The 27271-nt window shown below is 40.9% G+C and overlaps 1 protein-coding gene across 3 annotated transcripts in view; it reads left to right on the top strand.

Moving 5' to 3' along the window:
* The window catches only part of LOC117495637 (rho GTPase-activating protein 21-like), a 78001-nt gene that overhangs the window by 24018 nt on the left and 26712 nt on the right, over positions 1-27271 (top strand). The window contains exons 1-3 of one of the 3 annotated variants that reach the window (XM_034147051.1): positions 12870-13009; positions 17781-17969; positions 20488-20509. Coding sequence is in view for 1 of the 3 variants with exons in the window: in XM_034147058.1 (XP_034002949.1) it covers positions 17781-17969; positions 20488-20509 (211 nt within the window). In the remaining 2 variants the exon portion in view is untranslated. Of the gene's footprint in view, positions 1-12869; positions 13010-17780; positions 17970-20487; positions 20510-27271 lie in introns of those variants that run through there. The other 2 variants (XM_034147042.1, XM_034147058.1) reach the window with 2 other exon arrangements.

Genomic DNA, 27271 nt, shown 5'->3' on the forward strand with positions numbered 1-27271 from the left:
CCAGTCCACTCTCCTGGTAGCTCTCAGGTCATCTATAACCCCTTTTTTCACTGAATCCATCACTTTATCTCAATCTTTAGTCCTCGCGCCCCTCTCCTTCTGAGGACACTGACCCTTAGCTTCTAATTGCTAGTCCATTCCTGTTGTAATTCCCAGCTTCTTGCATTAAGTTCTCATCCCCATCTGTAAGTCTAGTCCTACAGCCCCAGGCTCCAGCCGCTGACCCTGCATTGACTTTGCTGAGGAGTACCAGCTGACATTAGACAGCAGCTCAGACAAGAAAAGTCAGATTTTAAAAAGTTGTGCTGATCCACTGAATTCATTTGGCCATACATCAGACCTGCATCCTCTGAAATGCTGCCAAATGAACTCAGAAGATAGGCCTTTCCCTGCAGCAATGCAAAACAGCTGACTGACATTAACATTTTCATAATGCTAAACTGTGTGATCCTAACGCAGGGTTCTTGTTGGGACAACGTTTTTTTCCCCCCTACTACATCACAACTAGAGCTACACCTATTGATTATTTCAATTTTTTATATCTCCAAATGTCTATTTCGTCTTTGAATTTCATAAAGTGGTAAAAAGTATGCACATCCTAGTTTCTGAAGGTCAAAGTTCATGTCTTGTACAGCCCAAATTACGATCAATTTAGTTTGCTATTTAAAAAATAAATATAAATAAGCAAATCTCCTACAATTAGAAAAGCTACAAACTGATTATCGTTAAATTGACTGTTAGCTTTAATGTTAATTATTTTGTTCAGCAACAGTTCAGCTAATCTGCTGGTCTGGATCTTAACCATACAAAGACTGTGGGTTTGCTTTACACTCACACACCATCATGGTCCACTTGATTCGATGCAGCATGATGTCACTAAGTGAATTTCTGGGCGGGCACGCCAACGTCTTAATTAATGAATTTGCTGCGGCTAAACTCTGAGGTCTGATGTAGAGCAAAGGGTGACTGCAGAAGGGGGGGTAGTTCAGAAGACACACCCATGGGCAGTAAAAGTGAAGGATTGGAAGAGGGGAGAGCAGATCTTAAGTACTGCATGTGCTCAGAATCAGATGTGCACATAGGAAAGCTCACGGTGCTTTCCGAGGACAGTCGTTCCTCTCTTTTAGACACTTGGAGCATCCACAGTGACTTCCTCTCGCTTTTTCTGTCTGTTTGTCCATAGTTTCTCTCACATTTCTCCCTCACAGTCCTCCTCCCGCGTGAATCATAATGGTGGTGTAATTTACAGCTCTTGGTCAGCCCGGGGCTGTGTGTGTGTGTGTGTGTGTGTGTGTGTGTGTGTGTGTGTGTGTGTGTGTGTGTGTGTGTGTGTGTGTGTGTGTGTGTGTGTGTGTGTGTGTGTGTGTGTGTGTGTGTGTGTGTGTGTGTGTGTGTGTGTGTGTGTGTGTGTGTGTGTGTGTGTGTGTGTGTGTGTGTGTGTGTGTGTGTGTGTGTGTGTGTGTGTGTGTGTGTGTGTGTGTGTGTGTGTGTGTGTGTGTGTGTGTGTGTGTGTGTGTGTGTGTGTGTGTGTGTGTGTGTGTGTGTGTGTGTGTGTGTGTGTGTGTGTGTGTGTGTGTGTGTGTGTGTGTGTGTGTGTGTGTGTGTGTGTGTGTGTGTTGTTTAAAGGGCGTGTCCCCCAGACCTCATCAGTGTTGGCTCCAGTGCAGAGCGCCTCTCTTTATAACCAATACCAGATCTGTCTCATACCAATTTTTTTTTACAGTCCAGTGAATGCCTTTACAAAGACGCAATGTCTACAGTATTGTTGATAAAAATGTATTTTGTTTACTTGTTAAAATGTTTAACTATTTAAGTGGATGGGGTCCAGCATATGAATATCTTGACCACCAAAACCCTGTAGTGTGGTGTAATACAGAAGACAATATAATGACATAAAAACGTATCATTTCACCAAAAATAATGCTTTTAAAAAAGTTCTAGCGCAGATGTTTACCACAAATTGCATGGCAGTCAAAAGGCAAAGGAAGCGGAGAAAATGGCACACGCTAGATGTATTGCACTGACCAGAGAGTTCTTACATCAGTAAGAAGCATCACTACGTCGGTGTAACGGCACACCTAATGTATAACAAATAGGGCTGTCAGTCGATTAAAATATTTAATCGCGATTAATCGCATGATAGTCCATAGTTAATCGCGATTAATCGCAAATTAATCGCACATTTTTTATCTGTTCTAAATGTACCTTAGAGGGATATCTTTCAAGTTTTTAATACTCTTATCAACATATGAGTGGACAAATATGCTTTATATGTTTGTTTATTATCATTTGAACAATGACAAATATTCTCATGAATATTAAACACAACAACCTGAACATTACAAATATTCGCCAAGGCATATATGCTCGAATGGGAGCTGCCTGGACGCTGCAATAATGTTGCGCTGACTTTTCGTACAATGTCCCACTGTCTGGCTACCTGCATAAAGTCAAGTGCTCGGCGCAGTTGTCGGCGAAATGTCATTGAAACAGCTCCTTATATCCGTTAGCGCAGCTAGCTAGCACCAGATGCTAACAACAACACGTAGGTGTGCCTCGCTCGCGCGAGTCGCGCCACACATACACACTCCCTCCCGGTCCTCCCGATGGCCAGTCCGGGCCTGCCGGTGAGCGTGGAAGTGTGGTCTGCCACAAGCGGGCAGCAGGAGCGGGGCTGTCAGCATCAGCTTGTCGATGGTATTTTACACTCGATGCGCTCTGAAACTACGGCGGCCGAGGACAAAAAATACACATGCGTTAATCGCGTTAAAATAATTAGTGGCGTTAATTTTTTTTTGCGTTAACGCGTTATTAACGCGTTAACTTGACAGCCCTAATAACAAATGATCTGCACTCCTTTGTCTTAGATTTGATGTTAACAGAGAAAAGGCATTTTGCCCATCTTGCTTCTTTTCAAGTTTCTTGAACTTGAAAGGATTCAGGGATAGCGAACAAAGTCACCCCTGATTGAACACTCCCCCCATTGTAATAGTGGCACCAAGATTACTACAAGTATTACTGTAGCGTACATTATAGAGAGGAATCGCACCGGCTTTCCGTGACAGGTGTCGGAAAATTGCCGGACTTCTAGCCAATGTCTCCAAAATGATGATAAAGTAAAAAGAATCCTCTGATTTCTTCTACCAATTTGTCACTTATGTCTTTATAAAAACACCACACATGTATTTGTTTTATCTCCTGCCAAATACAGTATTTACAAAAGTAAAAACTAATATTTTAGGCTTGTGATTTATCATGATTAATCACAGGCTGTTAATGATATTCATGTGATAAATAGTTCTTATTTGATAAGTAACTCATATAAAAATGCAGCACATCAGGGACTTTAAAAGCCAATACCAGAAAACATCGTATTTTTGCGTGATGATTTGCTTAACATTAAATATCAAAAGAGGTTTTGACTATTTTGGATTTACTCACTAGTCGACTCATTGTATCAGCACTAAGAAAACACATGAGAGGGTCACATTAAAGAGCAAACAGCCTTACAAGTGTTCTGTTCCAACCCCCCATCAGGTGGGAAGAGTTTCTACAGTAATAATTATAATCGGGAGAATAGCAGCTGCTGTTTTGGCGGCAGCATTAAGCAGCATACTGTAGCAGGAACACATGTTAGAGATGCTACACGTGAGGGAAGTAACCACGAGGTTTCCAGACATGACAAAATACTTCATATTAAGATGAATATTTCATACTCCATCACGTTGTAGGGAGTATTTTTAGAGTTTGGGAGCATCTCTCCAGTTGCTTATGAATTTTAAATGGCAGCCGTGAATATTTCAGAAGTGGACCGGGAGAGCCAGGCTGAAGGGTTTTATAGCAATCGCTGTGGATATGTGTGTGTCTGTAGGCCTGAGGAGGATTATGATGTTATCATTGATTATTCTGTCGATTTTCTTTCCATTAAATGGAAACATTTTTACTGTATAATATAGTTATACAACTTCTTTCACAAGCTTCCAGAGGAAAGTTGATATCTTTCAAAATGTATTTTTTAAGAATAGAATGCTTATAATCAAAGCATTGGTGGCTTCATAGTGTTTGGTTAAGGACATATGTTGTGTGATTGCAGCCTCTAAGTTTGATTTTAGCTAAGGGCCTTTGTGTTATGGCATACATAGTCATGTGTTACCTCTCTGTATACTTTCATTATACCAAAAATACATATAAGTCTGTTTCATGCGATTCAAAAGGAAGAAAACCGGCTTAAAATTGGCAAATATATGACATTTTTGTTTGATTATTCACTTAAACAATTCATCATTTACCATTATTGGTGTGAATGTATTGGCTGCCATCCATCTTCTTTATTTATACATTAATCATGTTAGCCCTACCCGTATGTTTACTAAATGTAATATTACTCTCTAGGGGAACTAAAATATAGATTGTATGTTGTTTATGTAATATTTTGTTGATGGAACAAAAAAGATGGCACTCAACTGTTAAAAAAACGGATCTTATCTAAAAGTGAGATTCCCAAAGATCTCTTCCCGTATAAGTTAACTTTAAGTAAGTACCACATTGTATTTGTACATGTACCTTAGTTCCTTAATCTTGTAGATTCCATTACACAGGTGAAAAAGTCCTACAATAACACTCAGCCCTCAGTAAATGCACTTAAACAACAGACAACCTGGATTATTATTATCCATTTTAATGCATCACACCTTAATGGATGAGTTTGTATTATGATGAGTGTGTTTTCCTTCCATATAGTTATCACCTTTAGCTGTATAGGTAAAAGGCATGTGTCTGTAATGAGTGGACCCTCCACCCTCTGAACCTACAGCAGCCCAACCTCAAACCTCAGCCAAGGGAATTCCAAGATCGGCTTACACCGCTGCTATATGGGCTCTTTATGGAGCACACACTGGCTAACGGCAGTGTCACAGATTTCTTAAAGGAGCCCTTTCAGTCGTGAGTGGCTTAGTTTACATTCAGGGTGGACAGGTTAGTGTATACGTCCTATTCTCACATTAGTAGCCTGGCGTTTTGAATCAGGTGTTTGTCTGCCAGTCTCAGTGTCAGATGGATGATGTCTATATGTGGAGTTTCCAGACGTGGGCGGTTAATGGTGTTCTGTGGGTTCTGGATGGAATACTAGTGTCTTATGTGGGGTGAATCCTGCTTTCCTTAGGGGCATTTCTCTGTTTGTTATCCGACTCTAGAATGACTTAAGCACATAAACCCTGTGTCTGACGTGTTAAAGCTGACCCACTGATAGAGACTGCTCTTACAGGTTAATCCCTGGTCACACACGCAACCCTGCTGCTACTGCAGTTCATGCCTGATTTGTTTAACAGATTTGTCAACATAAGTTTATTAAAAGTGGTTGCTGTAGCGCTGACACTGGAAATAGTACAGGTGACTGTTTGGATGAAATGGAAGTCATATAATTAGGTTATTCGAGCTTTTAATAAAATAATAATACAACATCCTACAGCCAGATTGAAAATGACTGTTGTTGATAGTCAGTGGTGTCTCTAATGTAAAATCTTAGTTATTCTTTCTGCAATTTAACAAAGTGGTTCCATTAGATCCAAGTTATCACATGACTATGTTTGAGACAGTATATGACCACAAATACCGGTATGACAACTATCTAAAACAAATTATTCTGCTGTGTGGAATAAGTTGAATTTATTGGAGTAATCAACTCTCGCACACTTTTACAAGATGTTTATTCGAAAGCGTACCCTTTTTTGGTCATTGATTTAGAAATATTTACGTCGCAATGTAACCTATTCCATCTGTAGTGTGGCAGTCATTTTCTCAGTACTGGACTGTAGGCTATACTTTTGAACATGTTTTAAAGATCTTTGTAGAGACCTCCATATTCGATAAGTGGGACAAAGTTGACTTAAAATAACTACTTTATTCCTTACGGATATATGTGAAAACAGATACACACTTGCGTTCTTGTGAAAGAAAAAAAATGTGGAGGTGCATAGAGCAGACAACGACAACTGCCATTTGCAACGACATTTCTACATACCAGCCTGCGATTTAAAACTATATCAAAACATTAACAGCAGGAAACAAAAATGAGTTTTAGTGTGATCTGTCACAATAAAACTGATGCTACAGACGACACACCTGGCAGAAAAACAGTCATGCTTGCTATGCTCTGGTGTCAAATAAGGTCACATAATGCATGTTCACCCTCTGATGTTGACGCAAACAAAGGCTTATCTTACATCACTGGGTCTGACAGGAGTATAACTGTGTCTTCATTAGTGCTTTGTGTTGATCTCAGGCACTTTCTCCGCTCACTTCCCTCTAACCATGTGGCGTCTCCCTTAGGGGGACCTTGCTGAGCAATGAGGGGGCTAATTTATTCAGGAGGTGTTTCTGATGGGGTGGGGTACTGCTGTCATCACAAACATATTTGCCCCTTTTTTTTGCCGTCTGTGCGCAGCTGCTGAGGAGTGAATGAGCGACTTACTGAATGCCTGATTGGCAGAAGCATTTGTGTGGAAGTGTCGAGGGACCTCGGAGACAATTGTCCAGATCAAGCAGGGCTCCCATCACTGGGGAGCCCGCTAATACAGCCCCCCCCCCCCCCCCCCCCCCCCCCCCCCTCTGCACTCTGTGCTTTTGTCTTCACCCACTGCCTCTCCTTTCTGCGGACACAGCTCTGTTTGGAAGGAAATCCCCTGTATTTTTTTTTCCTGGACATTTTGCGATGATGTGTGTTTCTTTTCTGCTGCACACAGATGGTCTCTATAGCAAACTGTGCATTTTGATTCTAGTTGTTTTTGCCAGTGGAAGAAAAGAGATGCAATAGCTGACTCATGCATTAGTTGAGGGTAAACTCCCAGGGAGTTAAACTGGTAGCTTTTGGAGTTGTTGCGCCATGACTTGTGTTGGAGTTGGATACTTAAAATGAAAGGCAAGCTGGTGCCAACTTCCTCCTCACAACAAAAGCATGCATGAGAAAAAGCCAGTCATTGTGTTGCTCGTGGATTTTATAATGACTTCTAATGGTAACTTTGACATTTGTTGTAATGTATTTGTAACATAGGGAAAACCTTTCTTCCTTGACATTGAAACTTCAATATGTTTCTAGTCAAAGCAATCCTAGATTTTTAATTTGACAAACTTATACTGCAACAATATATTTTCTGTGATAGTAATGCATGTTAAAGTAATTCCATGTGGCTTCCTCTATGCACCCAAGTGGCAAGCTAATATACTCATTACACTTTTTGTATGATAGATAGCATTGAACACTACTATCTACATGAGATACAACTGGAGCTACAACAAAGGATAATCAAATAATATAAAGCCTACTTTATTGTCCCTAAGGGGACAGTTTGTATGGTCAATCCATTAATCAGCCCATTATATTCTCGATTAATCATTTACTATACAACATGTCAGAAGAAGGTAATTATACGCTTCTAAAAAATAATTAAAATATTTTTATTTTTCAGTATTAAACAATAGGCCCATTGATGTTCTGTCCAACAACTCATTAATAATTGACTTATTCCATATCCAATACATAATCCTTGTCATACATTATCAGCACATGTTTGTGTTGCTTCTACATTTGTATCCTTAAACCACCCAAAAGACAATATTGTCAGATTGTATATTTATTTTAATTGCTTGAAGCAGATTGTTATTATAACATTTCCACTTCCACTCACTTTCTTTGTCCTTATTAGCTGTCTCAGGTTCTTCCCTTCTCTCCTGGAAAAATAGTTTGTCTTTATATCACATATGCAAAACGAGTACTATTATATTATAAGCCCTCATATATGCAGTATTGCTTCCTACCTCCAGTATCTGCCTGATCAGCACTGTGCAGCAGTCCCATGGGTACTGGATGGTGGGGTTGGTACCCCTCTGTACCCCCTCAGGGCTGTATGAAGCAGGGCATTGTGGGTGTGCAGTGGTGTGGGGGCATAGAGGAAGCAGTCTGTTCCCCGGCCCTCATTAGCTAGTCCTTTGTTACAGTAAGCCATACCTCGCGGAGCCCAGATGCAGCATGTCCAGATTAGATCTCACACCCGCCAGGAGTCCTGAAAAGCCACCGCGAATCGAGCCTAATCCTCCTGCAAGACTTTCTCTTTTCTTCTTGCTCTCTGTACCACACACAGACACACACACAAAAAGTTGGTTACACACAAGCTCCGATTCGAGACTTCAAAATGACTTATTGTAGTTGTTTGAGCCCTGTCGGTGCCTTGTGTCTTTAATCCCGGTCCAGAGATCCTGTCAGCTGCTTTCAGACCACAGGCCTTTTTTTTTCTCCTCCTTTGTTACACAAATCAGAGCTGCAGATAATCATCTAATAAATCCTAGACTCCAAGATTTGAGTGGATTACAATGAAACGGCATCTTGAAACAACCTGGTTTTCATTATGTTGTTTTCTCCACAAATGTAAACATCTGAAATGGGTTTCACATCACGGGGGAACACAACTTTGACTTTCAGCATTTGGATTTTAAAGATTTTCTGCGGGGAGTTTTCCATCTTAAAAACTCATGAGTGGTCTCAGCAACTCCGCAGCAGTTTTTAAAAAGCTTGTCGATTTCTCCATCCTTGTCTTTATTTCACCACAGCTGCAGTCGGGATGTTGTCTTTGGCTCTGCGTGTCATGTTGTGTGGAGCCACAAAGACATTAGCAGAATTATCAGCAGGGGGACTACAAGACCAAATTGCACTGTCCAGCAGCCTCGAGTGGTTGCGCTGCAAAGAGAGCGACTGAGACCTTTAAATGTTACAACAAATACATAAGCAAACCTTCCGTCTCTTGGTCTGTTATTCGTGGCACCGCCCTCATCACCCACTCGGAGAATTTCACAAGCGTCTGAGGCCACGCTGATCTTATCAACTGTCCAACACTGGTATTGTTTGTTATTTTTAGCTTTTATAGGATGGACAACGTTGTTCCAATTTTCACCTTTGTGTTATGTCCTACAGTTCTTCAAAGCACTTATCTAGCTGATGTTAGAGAGCTGTGGCCACTTTATTGTGTGTTTGAACATGTCATGGCCGTCAACCCATAAACTTCACTGCTTTTCTCTGTTTCATATCAAAGGGAACTAGTGCATTGTTTGAAGAAAGCCACAACAGGGTTTTTCTAGGATGTCTCTGTGCTCTTGGAAATTTGTGTTGATATGTATAAAATTGCGTTGCTATATTACAAGGGTGGATTTATCCTGACAACTGGTGGATATTTCCACAGTTCGCTTACTGACATACAGATACATAAAGTAAAAAGATACATGTGTGTCACATTAGAGATGGATGCATTCACACCTCTTCAACATCTGGCAGACTTTTTATTTCAATCCCTCTAGAATGCTTCTTGGTGCTATAACCTTTTTGGGATGCCATCATCTTCTCACAATGTATAGGGTGACTAGGCTGTAGTTATTAGCTCCACAGTTCTACAAGACAATATAAAATGATCAGGGTGCGCAATCTTTTTGGAACATTTTGAACATTCTTGTTTCTCTTTTTGTGTTCAGCTAGGCCTCCAATTGAATATTCCCATTACATGTCTCTATAAACAAAGCCCTTTGATTGTTTACAGTCATTCCTTAATATGCCAGAACATGACTCTTCTGCTTACTTTACTTTGCAACCACAATCCAGGAGTTGAGCAGAATTATACTTTAAGCTGTGTCAGTCTGACCCTTACTCATGAGTAAGACCAAGAGGGCACAGTTGAATCCAGTACACATACTGTACACATTAATCCATCGTTTTACTTTTGCACATCAAGCCTATCAACAAGCGTTGTTTTCAACGTCACTCAAATCACCTCCACACTATTTACTGTCTTTCATGACGCCCTTAGGCACAATGATCCATACACAAACACAGACACAGAAAAACCAAGAAATCCCATGAGCGCCCACTGAGAACACCCCAGTCCAGTGGCCAACATTGTTGTGGTGTAGTTCATTGCCATGACAACGACACAATATTTCTGGGCGGCATGTCTAGTTTTTGTGTCTGCATGGCACCAAATCCACTTCCTAGCAAACAGGAATTCCATACAGGGATCTTTTTTTTTCTTTTGTCATGTGTTTTAGATTCACAGAAAGACATGTAGAGACATATATGATCTGGCTTGAAACCCTATGGTCCGAAAGGTATAAGTGGAGGTAAAAAGTACTGTACTGTGAAGTTGTACCTCTAGTGGTGATGTGGGCTTGTAATGCTTATATAAAAAAAATAGCTTTTTCAGAAATGAACTTTCATATATGCAGCCAACTATCCAGTTCTACCATTCTTATGAGACTTAATCCTTGTTTTGGCTTGCTTAAGTCAACTGTCTCAACCGACTGTTTGGTGACTTCTATTTCTGCTGCCTTTTCCATACAGAATGCCACATGCTATATTGAGCCAAGTGAATGTGGTAACAAGATGCTCATAACAAATCGCTGAGAGGGAACATTCCACCACTGGGTTCCTGATGTTGTTTTCATGGTCGCCGCCGTCTCGGATGGCAAATATTCCTCCCAATCAAAATAAACTGATATTTATGTTTCGGCCACTCGGCAAACAATCTTATCCAAAGCGACCATAAAAACCATGCTCACTGTTGACAGACTCTTTATTATATATTTTTGAAAGTGAACTGGTAAGCCTATAATTTTAGGACAATCTGAACAATAAAGCCTGGAGACATAGTGGGGGAATTCAAAAAGAAGGACCCAATGTCCTCATGCAATGTTATGAAGACTTATTCAACATTTACAACAGGCAATCTGATGTTTCTGTTGGAGCAGCACACAAGCTCCAGAGAGCCATAAGATGAACATGTGATTAAATATTAAGTTGATGTTTTGGCCCCACATTCTACCAGAGCGACTTACTAAAAGGTATCAGGGCTAAGTCTATCCTGCATCCAAAAGTCTCCCTGCTCCTGAAATAAAGGCAGTTGCCAAGCCTCTGTGGAGTTTGTTTACCTTGAAGGATTGAGAAGATATAGCATCCATCATCTTGCCTAATTCTTACATGATAAGTGTGAAGTGAGAATTGGTGGTAGTGAGTGGTTGAGCTAAGATGAGGCTGTAACTCAGACCAGATTGTTTTCGGTGAGAATGTCGGGATCACTCATAGTCAAGATCATTTTAGACAATTTTGGACATTTTAACCATTTCAATTTTAGGATTTGGGACAGGTGTCTAGATTTGTCCCAGTCAGCATTTCACACAACTAGTATAGATTTGAGAGCTTGTTTCTAACAGAACTTTCGTTAAAATAACTTGTCGGTGAAGCTAGATAATCGTTGGTGACAAATAAAACAATATAATATAAAACTAAATGTTTTAATTTAGTCAAAACGTGTCGTGACTTGACCTCAGAAGTAAGTTTAAAGTTGAATGGAGCTATGCTGTGAAATAAGGGATCAATCAAACTCTATGCACTTATAACAAATGATAAGGGTTCAATTGTCCCGCCCTAAATAGTAAGGGCGCTGTCAGTCCAGATAATCTTGGGAAAAAGGTCTTATCAGGCAACATATGTGGAAACATCTAGGTTGGTGCGGTCCTTATCTATTAAATGAAATCCTTCAAAATCTTCATCACATTGATACAAAAGTACTATAAATCAAATTGGTTAACAAGCAGGTACAATCCCCTGGCACCCAAAGAAAGAAATGTTCCCTGAAATGTTTACCATACAACCTTATTCCAACATCTGTCTTTTGTATTTGGTGTATGTAAATCGAGCTAAACCTTTGCTTTAAATATTGCAAAAATGGGTTGAAAGCCCTACCTGGGGCTTGGGTTGCACACTTCCTTTGACTAGACAACCTATAAACATTACATATGTTGCATTGCTTATCCTTATGTAACATGTGTTAATACACATGGGCCCTGTTAAATAAACACATACATAGATAAACAGGAGTTACTGTGTGTGTGCAACGGCTGGTAGTCTCTTTGTCTCCAAAGCCTGCCACCCAGACACGAGTCTTTGTAGTCACCAGATGATCTGCAGCCGGCATGCAGAGGTGGGTGGGTCGGCTGTGCATTTTTGTGCCCTATAGATTTCACAGAACCCATATGCTTCCTTATCTGTATTAGCCCCACTTGACTTCTTCCACAGCCTGAAAAAACAATCCGAGTTATTCCCGTCTCCTGACAGATAACGACAATATGCTCCTTGTGCTTCCTACGATAACAAACTTTTTTCACTGTACGTCATATTTAACTTTCATTTGTTCTCATCATTTATTGATTAGCCTCGACACGTGAGTCTAGTGTTGGCGTGTGCACTTTAACTTTTAAAGGGTTGACATCGGAAGACGTGAGTTGAAGAGAGAGAGGGATGGAGGAGACAGGAAGGGAAGAGCATTCATTTCAGGCCGCCTGGTGTGCGCATGTGAACGTGTGTGTGTGTGTGCGTACTTCAGAGAGAATTTTGTGTGGTGAGTGGGTGGGTGCGTCAGTCAGTCGGCCCCGGCTCTCTGCAGTGCACTCAGCCGCTGTGCTCTCCTCTCGGCTGAGTGGAAACATCATGTGTCTGTGGGACGCCCCGAAGAACAGCCCTGCTTCCAAAACTGAGGACAGAATAGACAGTTAGAGACGGACCGCGGGAGGAAGAGGGTGGAAAATGGACACAAGAAATTGAAACTAGATCATTTAGTATATCTTTCCTGCCATTTGAGCTGACCACCTTAACCCTGGCTATGCCATGCTGGCCCAGAGGAACGGGCTACCTTCAGGCTGTAAGCCGGTTCCTCTGAAGGACCACCCGGACCTTCGGGATGTAGACGTGAGCGCAGAAGGCTGCTGCTCCCTCTCTTCTTCCCCATCCTCTGGAGGTTGTCCCTGGGCTCGGCTGGCCGGGCTGGACGGCTGCCTGTCGGAACCGTACTGTCTTTGGTTCCAGCTTTTAGCCAGAGCCTACTGGGGAGAGGTGGAACTGGGGCTCAGCAGTCCCAACCGCAGCGTGTCCTGGGCTCGGCTCAGAGAAGCCTCCAGAAAGAACTGTGTCCGCTCTCGGGTAAGGACAGCTGTGTGTGAGAATGATGGAGAGCATCCTTGTGAGTTGACATTTTAAGGAGGTTGATTCTGCTTCAGTTTTGATGCATTTACGGACACCCTGACTTGCTGAAATATATATTGAGGCAATAAAGGAGATGTATAGGTGTAGAGAGGAAAGATTTGATAGTGGAGGCAAGGTTAGGGGCGGCTACACTTTGTTGTGCTGTCTGAGGAATTTAGTGTGCGTCATCTTGCTCTCCAGCGGCAGGGTAGTCCTGTTTCACTTACCCATCTTTTGTAATATGAGTGTGTCTGTGTGTGTGGGTTTTAGGTTTCATTTATTGTTGATAGTTCAAGACGGGACAATTTGCAGTATGCTGAAAAGGAAGAGGTTTATCCTCCAGTTGTGAATACTTTAGTATTTCTTCTTCTGCTCATTCCTTTTTATAGACTTGAGCTAAGTGCATTTCAACCATTGTGCAGTGATGGCCCAGAATAAAGCACTGAAGGCATATTTTCCTATAGTATAGGGAATTACGGTGACTAATGTTAACGTCTGTGGTCAGAGAGGGAGAGAGGTTTGGAAAGAAAGTGCGCGAGGCAGGGAAAGAGGTAGATCCATGATGTCAGACAACCCGGGGGTGACTCACACACACAACAAAGAGGAAAAAATAGTGTGGAGGAAATCTGAGTCCACAAGCAACACAATGCAAATTCACTCATCTCATGTACATAAAGAAACAGGCATGCAAATGCACTATCCCGCAGGCCAAAGCACCATATGGCAGCATGCAGATCAAACCATCATCACGGAGACTGCTTTTATGGTCAGACTGCATGCATAATTGATTTGTCAGGTGATTGTGTATGCTTGTTTGGAGCAGATTTACAGTATTGAACCTTTTGAATGACAGCCTTTCACTCAGGCACTATGTCGTTTCCCTTCACACTGTGCAATGCTTCTCTTGCTGTGTTATTCAGCATATTATATTAAGAGGGATATGGAAAATGTGTGTGCGTGTGTACCTGTTCCATGGGGCATCGGAGCCAAATGGCTTAGCTATTGCATAATACGACATTCAAATTTAAGCCAGGAATCAAAACAAACAGCTGAGTCGGACTGTCAGCTCTCTCCCTCCACTTCCAGCTCCACACCACTGGGTATTGGTGGTGATTTCACCAGTCATACCATTAAGCCCAAACCCATCCCACTCTCTGGAGGCCTCTACATCTGCTGCTCCCAGACAAGGCCGGGGAAAGGTGTGGATAGAGAAGCCCGAGGGGTGTTGGGGGAGAATGTCTTTGTTTTGGATCCACACCTAAGATGTATTTTGGTAGGAGAAGAGCCCGCGGAGGGGTTCTGGGTTGAGGCTGAAACTCTTGGCAGGCCTTCGTAGCCCCGAGTCGCTATGGTGGTGTTCCCAATAACCGCTAACACACGCCCCGTGGTGCAGTGGTTCAGCTCTGTCATTACTTTGGTGATGGATGTGACAGAAGTCTCGCTGCTCAGACTGCTCGCAGCAGCATGAGAGGTCACAGGGTTTCTCAGTGATGGCACAATATAGAGCCATAGTGATGAAGAGATTAGAATATCTTGCTGTATCTGGGTTATCAAGTTATTCAAATAGCGTTGAAGTTCTGGATAATTACAGTTCTGAGAGTGCCATTAATGTTTTGTATGCTTGGACTATTGCAACACTTGACATTCTTTGACTCAAGACCAAGAAAAACTCATTAAGGAAATCATTGTTTGTAGGGCTGATAGTATCAAATATTTCACTTTCAGTTATCTTCACAAAATAACAAAAAAACACAATTTCCCAGAGCACATTGTGACATATTCAGTTAAATGTATTTAATTGAAAAGTAGTTGCTGAATACGTTTCTCGTAAGCAATTGATTTTCTTTAGGGATGCTCCGATCGATCGGTCACCGATCGAAATCTGCCGATACTCACTCTCTACCGATCGATCGGTGCTCTCTAAACATGCCGATCGTGAGGGCCGATCGCATGACGTAAAATACATGACACTTTTCTCTGTACGCGGCAAAACAAGCTCGCCAAAATGGCTTCACCGGTCTGGCATTATTTTAAGGTGTCCGAAAAAGACAGTAAAATAGCGGTATGCAACGTGTGTGTGAAGCAGAAATCCTGCAGCTCCACCCGCTGTGATGGGCGGTGTGAGCGGAGCGAAACACACAAGAGTTAGACCTACACACTTAGCTATTTTATCTACCTCTGGAACAAGCTAAACTAGTTATAAATATGTTTATTCTTCACTGTCGGCCTCACACATTACTGGATCAGCGAGCTGCATGAGACGATACTGACGGGCTGTCAGGAGAGGGAGAGAGGGGGAGAGAGAGGGGGAGAGAGAGGAAAAGAGAGCGCTTGCTAATTTCTCCCGTGGTATTATCCAAAGTGAATGTAAACTTGAATAATATACATAATTTGAATGTAATAATTAAGTTGATTGTTGTTTGTGGAAGCTCCAGTGAATGAGCCCCATTAACTGAGTTTTAAACATCACTTTAAATGGAAGATTTAAAGTGATGTTTAAATCTTCCATTTAGGCCCCGCCCACTCGATCGGATCGGCGATCGGTATCGGCAGATACTGATTCCGGCGATCGGCGATCGGCGATCGGCCCCAAAATTGGCGATCGGAGCATCCCTAATTTTCTTCTATCTCGATGGATATATTCGCATTGTATTCTTTAGAATTGTTGATTTCTAATATACTTTTCTACGGAATGATAAGATAATTAGAAATTCTATCTATTATTCAATCAAAAGAAAATTGATCGTACAAATAATAAACATTAACTTGCATTTTTGTTTTGGTCCAGAATGTGATTACTTTCAGTGTGAGTTAGTTTTATATAATAATAAAATAAAATATCTTTGGGATTTTAGTCTGGTAGTCAGATAAAAAAAGATATTTGAAGATGTCGACCGTGAAATAATGGTCGACAATAAATTGGAACAAAGTGATTATTCAATTAATCTACTGAATATTTTCCTGATGCTTAATAATACAACAATTGCAGCACTAAGTAATGCTATTAAGCCCTTTATCACACTGCATTATCTAAGTTAGTATATCTTATGTGACCACCCATACCCATTTACTCTATGCGTGTGTGTGTGTTCTTGCATTTCTGTGTGCTTTGTAACATCATCTTCAGGAAAAGAGTCATGAATGTGAGTCACTGTATGTTCAGCTTAGCTACAGTTGCCATTTGAGACAGTCAGCATAAACACTATTTGTAATAGAACATTTAAAATCTGATTATTGCTGCTGATGTGTAGCATGTGTTTAGTTAAAGGGGCATACAAGTAATGTTACGCAAGCTGCGAGCTGCCAGCATTTATGGGTTGTTTTCATCCCGTGTTAGTCACAGCAGGAATGTAGAAGATAAGTCTGTCATCATGCAAACACGCCAAATAGTCCTGCGAAGCCCCAAATGCGCAATAACCGAAGCCATGTGTACGGTTGTATGGAGCTTTTGGCAGTACACAAGTGGCTTGAATGACAATCCTGATTGTTTTGACAGATATGGTGATCACTGACAAGAACCACAACTTGGGAACGAAACTATTTGACTGTATTTTTGGCCTCTGTCACTGACATCGTAACAGTTTTCATCTGAGGATACATGGTGTACTGAGTGAATTGCAAGCCGAAACTGATTTGATGGCTTAATCAACAGCTTCTAGTGAATGTGGTATCTATTCTCACCATTTAGACAGATAGTAGCAGAAGTAGAGGAGATCAATTTGCTGGTATTTGGGACCTTTTTTGTTTAACTGCCATTACAGAGTATTGGAGCTCTGTGAAGGGCTTGGCAACAATATCACTATCTAAATATATTAAACACAACCTAGCGGCTGATATAGCTGTATTAGGTATTTGTGACTTTGGGCGGAAGTGGTTTCGGATCCAATTATATTAATAAAAAACTATTCAGGACATTTAAATCGATTTATTCATATGTTAGATGTCGTTTTACAAAGTTATGAAAGCAATAAGTCAAGCCAGTGATGTTTCCTCATAAAAGAAGAAGGTTCTTCAACTCTTCTCACAGAAATGCTACAGCTTATACATTGAACACTAGAAATTGGATCGGTACATGGAAAGTAGACAGCATCCATGCTGATTTTATTGTATTTGTACTTTTTTAGCCAAGCAGGTCTTCCAATGAATCCTGGGAAACTTGAATATTCTCTACTAGGGGATTTCATGTGTTTTTAAATCAAGTTGATTAATAACATCTATGCCTAGCCGTGGGTTATTGCATCTGTCAAGCCACCATTTTCTTTCCCATTGTTTTATCAAAACGTATTTCCTTTACACAAATACCAGGGCTGAAATTAATAGAGTGAACGGTACTTTTTTGTGAGTTTGTGAGCTTTTTTGTGAGTTTGTTTTAATGCTGAGTTTGTCAAACTTTAAAAAAGTCAGAAGTAAACAAGTTTGAAAGCCACTTCTTTTAAATGTGTTGCTTTAATCTAATTAATTTAAAGACTGGACGTGCGGGGAATCTGGAAAAACCTGCTGTCCTGTTTTCTGTCTTTATGCTAAGCTAAGCTAACTGGCTTCTTTGTGAATAATGTGTTTACCGTACAGATATGAGAGTGATATCAATCTTCTTATTCAACTCTCAGCAAGAAAATGCTCTTCTACTTTCCAGTTTCTATCTGTGTCAACACCACAGGAAAGGTTGTAATACACACAGTAAATATTCGGAAGATTGACTTTAATGTACGATTGTTTGTCCTCATTTCAGGCCAAGCAGAAGGATGGGCGCGATCAGAGCGAGGCGTCGGCCCTGGCTTCTCCCGGGGCAGAGGAGGAGCCTTTCTCCTGGCCGGGGCCCAAAACTCTTCACCTGCGGCGAACCTCTCAGGGCTTCGGCTTCACACTGCGACACTTCATCGTCTACCCGCCTGAGTCTGCTGTCCACAACTCTCTGAAGGTGACTGAATGTTATCCCTTACCCTTCTGATGACACCAGCAACTAAATAAACAAACAAAAAAACGTTATCCCATCTATCAGTTGCAATCTTGAGCTCAGTAAAAACAGAGGGTTTGTGCTTCACAACAAACATAACATTAAAACAAAATATAATATTAAAAGAATAGATAAAAGGCACACATAAGAATAGATACAAGGCACACATGAAGGCTATGGACAGACAATAAAGCATAGCTCAGACTGACTCGAAAGCGATGGAAAAGAGGTGGGTCTTTAGGCGGGACTTAAATGCACCAAATGCTTATTTTTATGAAATCCTCAATGGAAGTTACACCGAAACAAGAGACTCTCTGTGTCTCCTCGTCTGCATACTTAGATCTTTGATATTTAATGTAGTCACGGAAAAACGGAAAAAAGCTTAGGTTATTTCAATGCTATCTATAGTACATACCTCATTAGCACTCAACCTGTTCGACTGGAACATTGTTTCAATGTTTAAATGTTATGTCGGGCATGTAGCAAGCGTCCCTGACTTCTATCATCCCACCTTGGAAGTCTGCCAGCCATTCTCTGGATAACATCCGTGCCAATCTAGCCTTTGGTATTAATCTTTACGTAACACCACTTCCTGGTCCTAATGGGCACAGTGTAAAACACACTCAAGGGCTTCTCCAAGAGCAAAAGACGCTCGTCAGCTTTCTCAGCGCTTATCCTCCTGACGATTAGGTTTTGTTAGTGATCATTCTGGATGAGTTGCGTTTACTTTTCACTGAAGTGTATTTTGACAACCTCTTCAGTTTGCACAGAAGGATTTCCTACAAAGTTAGCATAGTTCCTTCTGTTTATAGCTTTTGGCTTAGCTTCTGCACGTTGAAAAAGAAACTGTGGCATGACAATTAGGATTGTCAGACATTTGTGTAACCAGAAAGATATACAGTTCGTCCCAGAAGACTTCTTGGGTATCACAATGTTGTTTCTGCCTCCTCTAAAGTCCAACACATCTGGTTTGTTATCTGAAAAACTAGACATTTCTCATGCAGTGGTCTAAGATGCATACAAGGCAAATGAAGGCATTCAATTAATTGTAGAACTCTGGAGAGTAATGGTTCTTCCTAATTATTCTCCTGCTCTGTATTTACAGCTTCACTCTAATCTCTTCTCTGTGTCTTTAAAAAAAAATTACCTTGCAATTGCTACGTTCAATAAAGCAATATCACGCAATAACCACAAGACGCCACAGTGGTAGACATGGGATTTCCAAATCTTTACAGGTGGCAATATGTTTACTGTGACATCATATGTACCATCTTAAGTTATACCCTAGTCTCCTGCAGTCTCCTTGAGTCTGCTCTGGCCTTCTTATCGTAAGACATGATTCTGGGAAATGTTCAAACTGAAGCTTTACATTTCAATCCGTCAGGTCACACTCACTGTACAGCCACAAGCGTTACTTGCATTACGTAACCCTAACCGGGGGAGGGTAAAGAAAAACTCCTTGTAAATTCATCACATTTCATTGTAATTACTTTCAGCGTCTTGGGTTGGAGCGCTTGATTAATCACAGTTTGAGGATATTGGGGTTAGCTTCAAGAGGGTCAGATCGTCTTAAGGAAAGCCTTGTGAGAGCTGGGAGCCTTTAAGGATACATGGAGAACATATGTGTCACTGAGGGGAGATGGATTAAAGCAGGAGTGTGTGGATTTTCACTGGGACTCAGAAGGAAACTAAGGTTTTATGCGTTGAGGAAATGGAAAACAAACCAACAAGGCTTTGAAGTGGCTTTTTGATTGCTTGCGATAGCCACAAGGCTTGTCACCTCGTGTGTTGTTTGCCACAACAGCTTTAATTATGTAGATCTGTTCCATGATAATGAACACTTTTTCTCTGTGGGTCATCTCCTTTTATGGTTGTGACCAACTATTAGTTTGATTATCTATTAGTTGTTCAGTCTATAAAATGGCAAAAGATCTTTAAAACCTCGATAACAAAACCATTTTTGCCACCAACAGAAAGTCGACAGTTTGTGCCCAATATTCAATATTTTTTGGCTCTGGTTTTTGGAAAAAAAATCTCATTATTATTATTACACTAGGTTTTCCAGCAAATCGCTAACTTTTTCTGCTGTTCAGTGCTTGGCAGATAAGCTTACTAGGTGATAAGTGTAGAAATTGGCCTAAAAAAGTGCTTTTTTTTTCATGAAACAAACAATAATATGCAAATTAAAAGAGTTTTAGTCAAAGGGGATTTGTCTGTCTAGGCCTGAACACTCAACTTGATATTACATTTATAAAACATTTACAGGGATGTAAACAAACAAAAATGGAAATCACATTTCAGGCTGCAAATTAGTGCCGTTTTTCTAGATCCAAGGTTGATTGAAGTTGATTTGTTAATGAAAAAGGATTTGGGAATGAAGACACATTTGAAGTAAGATGATGTACCAGAATACTAAAAATGAAACTTGTGAATGCAATTTGAATTACAAATCAATATTTACTGACTTTCTCTTTGCTTACAGGATGAAGACAATGGCAGCCGTGGTAAGTGTAAAAAAACGGTTTACTTTTCTCTCTTTTTTTTTTTTTATCACTGATGCGTTTGAGACACACTCTGCTCTGGGACATCAGGTGTTGCAATATCAGCAGCACAGAAACCATTAACTCTCGGCTATTATTCAGTAGCTTCCAAATAAAGGGGGGAAATTAGGATTGACAGTCCATTAGTCTAATGTATTCTCACTCCTTACGAGTGAAATTGATGCATGTTGATGATTCGTTGTGTGTCCGTCTGCACATTTCATTAGCTTTTGTAGTTCAGTTGCATTGATTGCTTTATAAATGAACTGATGTGACCCAGGACTGGATCTGAAGCCAGTGTGAACAGGATGTTGCAGGTGAAGCAACCTTTTCTGCAGGCTGTTCTGTGGTGTTTAAAGCTTTGCTCTCCAGAGTGGCAGTCGGAGCTTTGCCGTTGGCTTGGCAAGGCCTCAGCATTCCTCAGAGCATCCAGCTTGTCATTCCGGTCCCTTAGTATTCTGTTCACGTCTGCAGCCCAGCATGAATGCAGGAGGATTGCTCCGCTGCGCTTCACCACAAGCATTCTTAAACATCTGAAGTCTATGTGGCATGTAGAAACACAAACAGGCTCTGATAAAACATACAGAATGAACAGCAACAGTGTGGTCTTAAAGAAATAACCTATTGCATTATTATTTCAATAAATCTCCAGCAATGTTTCCTATACTCCAGTGTTTGATAGAGCTTTCCTTTTCAAAACAAACCGATACCTTTCTGGCAGACACACCACTTTTTGTCTGTAATAAATGGGAAACAGGGAGAAGATTATCATCATTAGCTGTTTGTTTGGCTTGTAATGAACCCAAAGCCCTACCAGGTGTGATCCGGTGGATTGTTTTGGCATGAGTGGACAGTGAAAGTGAAGAAACCAGGGTTAGAGGAGGGTGAGCGCCGCGCTTTGTGATAATTCTGACTCTTAAAACCCCTCTCAACGGGAAATTGAGAGATTCCTGTAAGTGTCCCTCATCATCCCTCTTGGCCCTTGGTATCACATTCCTCACACTACTCCCCCCCCGACCCTTTTTAACCCCTCTGTGTCCACTCTCCTCATTCAACACTGGCCTCGAAAACATTAAACAACTCACACACCAGGGCCCTGCTGTGGCAAGAGGAAACCCTGCAGGGAATTGATGTGTCTACACATTTTCAAACTTGAATTCCCTACCTATAATAAGTCATGTAGAACCCATGTGTGATTGTGTGTGTGTCGTTTGTCATTAAGTAGTATATCTGGGAAGGGCATGTGAACCATTTTGCTAAGCTCAATAGATGTTGAATAATGCTCCTCGCCTGCAGAGCCCCCTGCTGCCACAGGAAGTCACTTGGCTCTCTTCCAGCCTCACAGATCCTCCTCTGCCTCTCAGCAGGATCAGAGACTCAGCAAAGGGAATGCTGACAGGTTGCAGGGCCACAGCTGATTGCAACATTGATCAATAATTAACATTATATAAAGTGATACCATTCTTCTGTCAAGTGAAAATCTTGTTTTTCCAAATATAGTAGTATTAACCAGTAATAGAAGTAATTATTTTAAATTAAAGTAAAAATAGAAACTTCAGTGAGGCACAATGTGATATCATGAGTGAGAAGATTTATTTGTAGGCTTATATTTCTACGTCATAGGGAAATGGAGGTATAAAAAAACAGATTTTATATGGGTTTTCAACTTCTAGACATTTTGCTTTTGTGTCACTTCTTACTGATGACATCAAATTGTTGTTGTTGCTATGTGATAACACCACAGACTGCTGTTCACAAACACCCCTAACATCATCAAAAAAACACGTAAACAAACAAAGACCTACAGATAACACTTTGAAAAATACAAAAATAAAATTGGATTATGCATATTTCACTTGTTTTCTGTGCACGAGTGAGGTCTGTGAGGTTCACTGCAGCCTCATGCCTCCCCAGCGCTCTGCACTGCAGTTTATTTGCTTGACTCTGGGCCAGTGTGTGATGAGGTTGTTGGTGTTTGGAGAGAGAAGGGGGGGGGGGGGGGGGGGTGAGGGGTGCCTGCTGACCGCATGTTGACTAGCTGGGTGTTGCCGCTGGAAACGCTTCAAACCTCCAGAAAAAACACACATACACACACACAGACCCACACACATTGACGCAGATACAAACGTAAACATTGATGTACAGTGTGTAGGTGCATGGTGGAAACAGGAATAATGTGTGTCTGTGTCCAGTATGGCTCTGTTTATTTCCTTACACAGCAGTTGTCTACATACCAAATCTTCCCCTCTATCTCACTTCCTCTCTTCTTCCCTCCCTCCTCTGTCTGTCTGTCTCTCCCTTTCCTGTATCTCTTTCTTTTCAGCTGCATATTTTTGCAAGTTGTTGAAGGGTAAAATCCAAATGAGGCATTTTGTGTTATGCTTATGAAGCTGTGGTACCACAGAATCATGAAAAAGTCTCCATCTGTTCAAATATTTGTTTTTCATTCCATGTGAAACACTTTTCTCTGCAGATACCTGCTTTATTTCCCCTTTTTTGACAAATGTTGGTTCGTTCCCATGAAGTCTGCAGAGCCAATGTAATGTAGCGCAAGCAAACATAATTCCCCAGTATTCTCCAGTGGGCCTTGCAATGCCCCACCTTCTTTAACAAAGCTGTGTCCAAAGTTTTGTCTTTCTCTGCTTTTCTCCTTCTATCCGATTTAAATTGTACACTTGGTGATGTCTTTCTCTTTCTGTTCCTTTATTGTTTTGATTTTACTTCTGCACTCACTAAATGCTTTACTTGATCCAATTAGGCCTTACACTCTTAAAATAAAAAATCTTATTCTAACATGTGTTTTATTCAACTTAATTCTGGATACAAGTAGATTTTGCGACCATTTCTATTTTCTTTGAGTGTGAGTAGGAGTAGTTGTACATTTCCCACCCACATAGAAGTTGTTAAACATTATGACTTTTTTAGGCAAATATCCAAATAGACTGTTGGCCCTTCTCTCGTTACTGTTCCCTTTTATCTCACACATGCAGTTTACAGTTATAATAATGGCAGGTTTATCAGTTAAAATTCCAAGTTATTTGAGAAAGTTGGTTCTTGATCATTTTAGTCAGAGGTAGACAAAAGCATGTTTTCGTTTCTAGCTGGCAATCGTACATGTTCTAGTCGCTAGCAGATTAGCTTAGATAGCTAGCTAATGGAGCTAACTTCAGCTGCATATTTAGATAAGACTGAAAACACAGTGGGTGTTTCTCAATGTCGAGGACGCTTCCTTGGTAGGACAAGTCCCTCCGAGTCAGGTCCTTCAGAAGCGAGGCAAGAATCCTTCCTAGCCTCGGAAAACGAAGAATTGTGGAACAGGCTAGCAGGTGTGCGTAATGGAGCGCGATTTCCGCCAAAGATTTGGAAATTGGTCCGTGCGCAAAGCATTGTGGGGATTTTAAGACCGCGGAGGATACACATGTGCAGCCTCGAAATTTCCTGCAACGAAGGACGCCGGCCTCGATAGAATTCCAAGCATCCTGGACATTGGAACAGTCCTTCGGCGGGACTTGATGACGTAGCATCCTTGAAATAGTGGCTCTGGAGCAGCCTTCCTCGACATTGAGAAACACCCAGTCTTCGACTGACTCAATAAATGTTTGGAACTGAACATACTTAGAGGGGTTTTAAACACATTTGATTCCTATACTTGGTTTAATGTAAAAAGTCTGAGGCTGAAGCTACATTTTTCAAGGCAAAAAGTTAGAATCTTCATCCCATGGTGATTGGTGTAGAGTTGTTATTTTTTTTTGTAGCTAGGTAGTTTGTGTATCCTATAATAAATGGGTATTAAGGAAAATGCAAGATCAGTAACATGCTGTTTGATATAAATCAAATAAAGTTTCAGGGAGCAACTTCCACACTTTTTAGCCTAAACCCCTACACACGTATGTGGTTAGTGCTGTTTTAGGTATTAAGCTTGTAAGCTGTACATGCTAATGATTGAAGCTAACATTAGAGCATAAAAAAAGGTTTGGTCCATTTCATTCACTTTTGCTTATGTGTTTATATTTTTGGAAAGGCTAGATAAAATAGACCCCACCCTCTAAGTTCTCATTCATTTGGCTTATTTACATTTTTCTTAAAGCAATAGACAGTATTTTAGACTTAAATCAACCCATCTGTTTCCAGATGTTTGTCACTTGTTCTCTCAGTTGAGAGTCAACTTAAACTGCCTTGATGGATATTTTTGCTTGTTTTAATGAAAGAAAACAAAACACTTTTTTTTGCCGTGTGGTCAGTACATATTCTCTTTCCCCTGGGTGGAATTTGGTATTTGGAATTCCAAAAAAAAGTGATGGAAAGAACTTCTCTACCTTCCTGTCTGTCCTGGAAAAACACCAGGTGTGTGTGTCTGTGTGTTTTTGTGTGAATGTGTTGTAGCAGTGTTTCTACATCGGCATGTCTCTCCAAGGAATGTTACATTCATGGAAGTGACTTATTTTGAAATGATCCCATCAGGAATTAAAATGTTTCTGTCAAATATTTGTTATCAACCCAAATATATTTGTATTGGTTTACACATTGGCCAATAATTACAACAAGTACGAAGCAAGTTAGCGATGTCCGAGGTCATTTGGAAACTGTTTGACAAAAAACCCTAACTCAATGTCCACTTACAAGCTTTTTCCAGAGCTTTTAACAACAACTCTTCATCAGCTGATAGAGTTTGCTCCGTTGCCATGGCAGTAGCTCAGTTGTCTCTGTTTTTGGTCTGTGGTCTTTGGCCTCAAATATGAATGGATGGGTCATGGGATAAGAAATAAGTTGTCTCTGTGACAATAACTGAGACAAACACTCGAGGACACACTGAATATGACAAATGTAGGCTGATGTTTTTGAGCTGACTTTTGAAACAACATCCACAACATTAATCTGGCTGCAATTTAGAAATTATTTATCTAATATAACATATTCAATCACTTGAATATAGACTCTTATTGCTCTATTCCACTATTTCACTTTTTTACTATTTTTCTTTTTGTATTTACTTCTGTTTTTCAGTTTTATTGTGTTGCACTGTTGGAGGAGCCTGTGACCTAAGATTTTCATCGTCATAACTACACTGTAGCTATGTGAACCTTGAACCTTGAATGTATTGTTACCAAATCATTTAAAGGTCAACTATTATGCAAATTCCACTTATTCATGTATTGTATACATAAACATGTGTGCCCTTTGTGTAAAGAGATTCTGAAAGTTTCAGGAAAAAAGATTTGCTCACTTTATGTCCTGATCCATTTATATAAAAACCTGTCTGAAAATGAGCTGATCAGATTTTGGCCACTTTCTGATGTCATAACGATGTTTTGGCTTGTAACCATTAGCCAAATACCAACCAAGGTAATACCCGCCCACCTTATCACCTGAATCTCCTCCTAGAGCACCATTGTGTTCTTTTTAACCAAATATCTCGCAGAGGGGCGTGGGGAGTGGCACCTTATTTTCATCTAACAGCAACAAGTAACAGACAGAGAATCAGCACTTTTGAAACAGGGCTGAAACAGAGGGGTTTATGGCATTGTAGCATGCACAATCTGTTTGGTATTTCGAGCCAAACACTTCAGAGACATGTTTGTATATATCTGAGACCTATAATATATTGATGAAAAACAGCATAATAGGGGACCTTTAAAATAGCGTTTTGTTTCTAAATGTTGGTACTGGAATCTAAAATGGATGTACCTATTTACTTACATGCCATGACAAACTGCTGACTTGTCATTGTCACTGATGATGGGGGCTTGAAGTTGTATTGACATTCCCTCCCCCAGTGGTGAGGTTTGTGACATAAAGCTGTGGCTGTTTTCAGAGTGCAGCGATTAGTTAAATGAGACCTGTCCATCTGAGAGTGGCACCTCCAAGTCGTTTTGACATCTGACAAAGACTATTGGCTCACTTTGTAAGGATGTGGGTTTACTACGTATTTCAAGGAAGGTCAGGACTGGGGTACGCAGGTGTTTTAGCACTTTCAAAGTAGAGTTGTGTTTGGACTAGTTTGTGTGTGAAGTGCACAGTGTTTCTGCATGGGAATGGGAGAAAAACGGACAGAATTACAGTATTTATTTTCATAATGGCTTCATCTGCTGTCTCAAAGCAATACCTTTTCTTTGAGGAGCAGTTTGACAATGAGCGCTCTGTTCTTTTGAAGAAAGTCGGGGATTATGAATTTATGTAAAGTGTACTTGTGCTTTGACCTTTTAACTCCATGGGGGGAATACACTATGCCAGGATTTTGTGCCATATTTCTCTGCTGAAAGAGAGCCAACATAGATAGCCATCTAAACACATTCAACCCTCCTCCTCCTCCTCACTGTTTGAAGTGTTGGGAAAGTTGAAGAAAATCCTCCTATTCTCAGTGTGACAGCGAATAACAAGCAACACATTTGCATAGGCTTTTGTATATTTTCGTATCCTCTTTTTACATCTGTATGTGTGTTTGTAAATGCGAGTGACACTAATGGGAAAGAGCAGCGAGTTGGAGGAGGCATTACGCCAGGGTTAATGCAGTGAGTGGGTAGTTGGCCCAGCCCTCTGAAGAATAACATTATCTAACCCAAAACAACAGGGGGGGGGGGCGGGGGGGCCGGCCGACACAAGCGGGCCCAGCTGTGCAGCCATGGTCGACAGCCAGACCAGAGCCTGTTGAGGCCAGAGAGCCGACATGCAGCCAGTGGACGGCCAAGCAGTGCTCAATGAACCCAGATAGGGTTTAATAAAACTTTA

Source organism: Trematomus bernacchii, unplaced genomic scaffold (genome assembly GCF_902827165.1).
Source record: "Trematomus bernacchii unplaced genomic scaffold, fTreBer1.1, whole genome shotgun sequence".
Taxonomy (NCBI): domain Eukaryota; kingdom Metazoa; phylum Chordata; class Actinopteri; order Perciformes; family Nototheniidae; genus Trematomus; species Trematomus bernacchii.